The sequence below is a fragment of the Pelecanus crispus genome, chromosome 5, assembly GCF_030463565.1.
Source record: "Pelecanus crispus isolate bPelCri1 chromosome 5, bPelCri1.pri, whole genome shotgun sequence".
NCBI classification, from domain to species: domain Eukaryota; kingdom Metazoa; phylum Chordata; class Aves; order Pelecaniformes; family Pelecanidae; genus Pelecanus; species Pelecanus crispus.
In genome coordinates, this window is record NC_134647.1 from 10,761,503 (window position 1) to 10,767,502 (window position 6,000).

The 6,000-nt window shown below is 47.3% G+C and overlaps 1 protein-coding gene across 1 annotated transcript in view; it reads right to left on the reverse strand.

The window, feature by feature from the left end:
- Nucleotides 1-5,187, reverse strand: part of CCDC93 (CCC complex scaffolding subunit CCDC93) — a 54,082-nt gene extending 48,895 nt beyond the window's left edge. The window contains exons 1-3 of the mRNA XM_075710688.1: nucleotides 5,146-5,187; nucleotides 3,786-3,899; nucleotides 1,963-2,057 (exon numbers count right to left, since the gene is read on the reverse strand). Of these exons, the coding sequence (XP_075566803.1) occupies nucleotides 1,963-2,057; nucleotides 3,786-3,899; nucleotides 5,146-5,187 (251 nt within the window). The remainder of the gene's footprint in view (nucleotides 1-1,962; nucleotides 2,058-3,785; nucleotides 3,900-5,145) is intronic.
- Between the last annotated feature and the right edge of the window lie 813 nt (nucleotides 5,188-6,000).

The window sequence follows — 6,000 nt, forward strand, 5'->3', positions numbered from 1 at the left end:
AAGGATTACCCTAACAGAAGGGATTCATTTACAAGAACATCGTCTTGCTTCCACTGAATCCCTTATTTTAGGGCAAGGTATTTTTTTACTGCCAATGCTGTCAAGCACATTTTTAAAGCAGGTGTCAGCACTGAGGATGAACACTGCACTGGGAAAACTATTTTCCATGAAGGAAAAAAATTAACTGGTCCAGTACTGACCTCAGTGATATTCAGTACCGCCAAAACGGACAACTGATATCCTGGAAGAACAAAAGGGGAGCAAAGAGATACAAGACAGAGACTGAAGTCTGGGAACAGAGCCTGAAAAGTTGTACTTCTTAAGAGAAGTGAAAACTTTGACATAATTCTTATAAGGCAATTTTCACTATGGCACCATACTAATATTCTACAACATGAAAATTGCAGCGCCATTCAGTGCATTCAAAGCAAATGCAATTAAAAAAAATGTTATTTATCCAATAGATGCAAGATCGTCTCCTAATGTATGTTTCCGTGTTTACTTCATCCCAGCAATTAAATAATAGGACACTATCAAAATGTCTTCAGAATACTACAGAGAAAACCCAACTTTTCTTAACTTGAGAACATTACAGAAGCACTGAGCCACCACCAATATAAACATTACATGGACATCAAAACAGCCTATGCTTGTGTGACTCTGACCACTTTAGATTTACAAATAAATCATTGTTGCTGTTTTGGGAGAGGAGCCTGGTTTTTGTTTTGCCAGTTTTGCATCCAGTCAGCTGGAAAGACAACAGAACATTTTCAGAATAACTTCTCTATTTCCTATCCTGCTGTCCTTAAGGATAACAAACATGGCAATTACAAAAACTTGGCAATTATAAAAATTACCACCACCATCTTCATTCCTAGTCCCTACTTAATTCTGTGCACTTAACAATGCTTTATGTAGTTAGTTATCTATGATGATTTGAGCATCTCCAAGTTTAATGGCAATAACCACAAATCTTTATTTTTAAATGTGTTACAGTCTTGCTGATGCTAAATGACTTTCAAGAAAACAGCACAGAAGGATGTTCTTTTTAACTACATTGAGCAAACAAGTCTCTTCATGCAACTGTAACTTGACAGGCTACTCTTCCTGCAAATTTTAATTATGGCTCTTTTATCACAGAAATGCTTAAAGAAATAACGTAGTTTCTAATGTATTCCCTTTCTCAGCATAAACAATTTTCACAACCTCCCTAATACAGGAATTAGCTGGCTTATGGGCAAATTCCATGCATAAGACATGAATCAAACCAAAATGGTCTCACTGGGTCACTATCAGGAAGGAACTCCTCCTCCTCAGTAATGGGGCAGGTAACTGTTTCGGCAACAGTGTCATGCTTTAAATTCTGTTTGCTGATGCCTACAATTCCAACCCAGAACCATAAAGGGGAATCAGAGGTTATTTACACAGCAAAACTGCAGACATAGAGAACTCAAGGAAGGTCTTCTAACGTTGCACTCCAGTTTCCAGCAGCGTGGTCTCCCTCTGCCCTTTGCTTTGGCCTCTGCATCATCCCCTTGTGCCAGCACAAGCATCTGTGCAGCTGCATAGAGAACTGGATCCAGGAACTGATTCATGTTAAAAGTATTTTCTTTTTTTTTTTTGGTAGGTTTTAATGTGGATCAGTTCCCAATCCAGTTCGATGCGGAGCCACATAAATGCTTTCGCTGCTTAGTAGGGATCTAAGAACATGGCAGCCCAGAGGGGAATAGCACTGCCTTTTTTGGAATAAGCTTCTTTCTGGTTTTAGAGTTGGTGGAACTACAGTCTGAGAAACCTAGAAACCAGTGCAGTGTTTTGCAAACGGGTGATCTTGAAAAGCAGGAAACTTGGACTAAAAATCCTTCTTATAAGCAAGCAAATACCAGTTAACTTCCCCTCCCGCTCGCTTCTTCTTTTCTAAGAAGAAAAAAAAATACCACACTTGCCATTTAATCAACTTACATTTTTTGACCAATAGTAGAGTTTTCCTGAAACAATAAATCAACATCGATATCAAAGCTGCAAGTAGTGATACACCACGTCATGCCGCCTACCACCTAGTAAAGGAGCAACAGCATGGTTAGTTCCATTTTAATTTGAAGAGGTAAAACCAAATGCATCTTAATGGCTTATTTATTTTAGAAACTACAACTTAGTATTTTCTACACCCTCAGTATTCTTATACAAAGACTGAAATACATATAGATAGAATACATATAGCAAATTCTACATACAATACACGTATACAGGACAGCAGAAAAAAACCCAGCAGTTAGTGACATTCTAAATTCCTGTCTCAGCTTTATATACTAGTTGTGAAACAGATCTCAGATTAAAAAGTACTCAATACATAAAACACAACAGTATGTTAAATGTCATGACCTTTAAAAAGTGACCACATCAAAATTTTATCAAGGATCATACTTTCTGTATTCATATATTTACCTTTACATATACACCTTTGCTACTATTAGCCTCTGCTTGCTGACATACGCAACACCAAGTGCTAGGCACAGTAACAACACAGTAATGGAAATCCCCAGCTCTGCAGAAATCTCTGCTTCAGGCCCTATTCCTACAGATACTTCGGCATATTTAAACTCCTAAGCCATTTCATCAACTTTACATAAATTACGTAAATATTTAAAGACAATCTTGCATAAACACATGCAAGATAACCTAAAAGCACGCAAAGACAAAGAACAGAAAAAAGTGATTAAAATGTGGAATAACTTACCAATGTCACACAGCAGATGAGGGTATTCTGTATAAGGTTTTCTAACACATTACCCCTCTCACATTCCCGTCCGAAACAGTTAATCAGTATCCCTTTTATACTAGCAGCTAGATCCTTTTCTATAGCAATGCTCATTTTTGTAAAGGTTGGGCATTGTCATGAAATGGTAAATTTGCAATTGTATTTAGGCAAGTATAAACCTGATGCATCCATTTCTACACATAAACGCAACAATATTACATCCTAAGGCAGTCTCCTTGAAACTACTTTGTGTCTGTGTGCACAGCCTCCTGAGCAGCTAAGGCCAGTAACGCCAAGCAGTTGGAAGAAACTAAAATTGCATTGCAAAGTAGGACTGTGCTATGATCAAAGAAACAGCAGAAAACAGAATGGTCCATTTCAAGGCTGCTGTAGTTCTGTGTTTTCAAACCTCGGTTCAAGAATTTCTCACAGAGTCAGCACTAAAACAATGCAGAAGTCTCTTTTCAACCTGAACTTTGCTCACTGTCGGTATCACATACTTCCTGTATAGGACAATGAAAGGTTCACATACATGACATTCTAAAGATATGTAAAACCAGCCCAAACATAATCTCACTAGGCTAACCGTTCCATTCTTACACAGAGCCTCTCAAGACAAGTATTTCCTCATTTCTCATTAATGAGTACTTCTTTTTAAAATTACCACGCTATCTCCAAGTTTCAAGTCTTCCTAGCTATTCTAACTGCAGTTGAGAGAGGGGCAAGTTTCCCTACTCTAACTTAGGCCATAACACCCGCAAAAAAGCACACCAGCAATTAGCTTGCATCCAGTTGTCTCCTTTAAAACAGGTCTCGCTGCACAAAATCATTTTTCAAGACTGAGAACATCCTATCTGTCTGAAACTGGATCATTTGCAAAATTATTTACACATTTCCTGTGTTGTCTCATGTGTTCCAAGTATCTTTTTTTTTTCCTAATCACCTAGAACTGCTAAACTAACTTGCAAAAAATATGTAATCCTCATATACTTAAAAAAGTTTTTTAGACATACTGCATTGGTCTCACTTTGTCAAAGGGTGATAATCCTTTGATTCTTGCTCGAAAATACCCAGCAGCCACCAACAGTTCCAAAATTTCAGTCAACTTTATGTTTTGTTCCTCATCTTCTCTTGTTTCAACCTGAGAAACAAACAACACAACACTAATTCAGTGTTTCTCTTTCATTCTTCAAATGAACGTTTTCCAAACTTCAACTTAACATAGACAAGGGAAAACCTTGACTTCCATTAGCAACTTGGTTGTTAATTTGAAAGACATTAAATAGATAGGTAATGCATTTCTATGTGGATATAACATCACATCTTTTTCACCCCGTTAAATACTTTCATCTGCTTTTGCTGTTCAAACTCCTGGTCCGCTGCTAGCCTCCAGCTAGACAGACTGCTCCTGTTGCCATAGGACAGTTAATTTATTCTCCATTTCGCACATGTCTTTCAATTTCAGGGGTCACAAAATCGCACACCTCCCATTAACGCTTCTATAATCTTTTTACAAAAACAGGACAGGAAACTCGTGCGGAATTCCACTTTTTTGGGCAACGCAATTTTAAGCAAACTCAAAAGTATGGCAGTAACAAAAACTACGCTCTGACAGGCAGCCTGGCCAGTTCAGTGCGCCAAAGCCCCCTCAGCACAGCAGCCTTTTGGGAGCGCTCCTGTCCCCGTGTGACAGGGTGACACCCGCAGCCCCAGGGAGCTGCGGGCTGTACTGGAGGCACGGAGCACCCGAACGCCTCCGCCCTAGGCCCCAGGGGCGGCTCGCAGGGCTTCAAGTCTCCCCCTCAGGGGCTGCGGGGACCCTCCTACGCACCCTCCCCACCTCCCTCTTCCCCGAAACCTTTCCCACAGCCTCCTCTCCTGTCCTCTCCCTCCCACGGAGCCCACGCAACCCTGAACAGCCCGGCAAGCAGAGGGCACAGGGAACCGTGATGGTGCGCGGAAGGTGACCTAGACGGGCGCTGCCTGCAGGGCACAGGGCCTGCCCGGCAGCGGGGCGGGGGGACCCGGCCCCCCACGCCCCGAGGGACCCCGCCTCAGGGGGCCGCGGGCACAGCGGCGGCTCCCGGCGCAGCCCCAGCGCGGCGGCCAGGGCCGGTCAGCGCCCCAGCCCGCGGGGAGGCGAGGCGGGGAAGGAGCGGGCGGGCAGCCCGGGGAAGCCGAGGAGGAGAAGGAGCGGGCGGGCAGCCCGGGGAGGCGAGGCAGGGAAGGAGCGGGCGGGCAGCCCGGGGAAGCCGAGGCGGGGAAGGAGCGGGCGGGCAGCCCGGGGAAGGCAGTGCAGCGGGGGCCGGAGGAGCAGCGGGCGGCCGCGCCTCGCCAACGCCGCTCTGCCCGGAGAGGGGGGGCTGGGAGAGACGCCGCTACGGTACCTCCTGGGGGGCCTGGTACTCCTGTCCCCTGGGGACCACCATCGCCCTGCGCCTCCGGCAGCCTGCGCCCGGCCGCTCAGCCTGTCACGTCCGCTCCCCCCCGCCGCAACGCCCGGGCGAAGGGGTGTATCCCAGCCGGCGGCTGCCGGGTTCCCCCGCCCCCGCTCAATGGTTCGCCCGCACCCTCCTTGCGTACAAGCGCATCCGGGCCGTGCCATTCGCGGCCAAAGGGGTGCCGGGGAAGGAGGGCGGGGGCTGCGCGGCTCCCCGGCGGCTCATGTGACTGCCTGCATGCAGCGCAACCGCCGAGCGCCGTCCCGCCCCGCCCGCCCCTGCCCGCGGGCGGCGCCCCGGGGTGCGAGCCCCACGGGAGCCCCACGGAGCCCCACGGGAGACCCGCGGCCGCTCCCGGGCCGCCGAGGCGTCCCCCACAGCCCCTCTCCTCCCTGCTCGCACCCACTGCTCCCGGGCGCGCCCCCTCTGTTGTACTGGCGTGCGCCCTTCTCTTTTTTCTTTCTTCTTTTTTCCCTTCTGCAAGGGGAGCTGAGGCCTCTCACCAGCATGGAGGACGAGTTGTGGAGTGCTGTGTGAGCCGAGAGCTGCCTCACGGCCTCTCACGCCCCACAGGGCGCTGACACTCCTCCTTAGCAGCCAGGCTTCGTGTGGCGACCCAACAGCTGAGGGGGATTTCACTGTATTTTTTCTGGCCTGCGTGCAGGTCCCACGCTCAGGAACCTTCGCACCCCCTGAATCCGGTGCTGCCTCTCCCTCCTGGCGGCGGGCGCGTGGTGGGGCCCATTTCTAAAGAGCAGCCCTGTTGGGAAGGCGGCCGCCGTCTGTTGGTCGTCAGGGGCC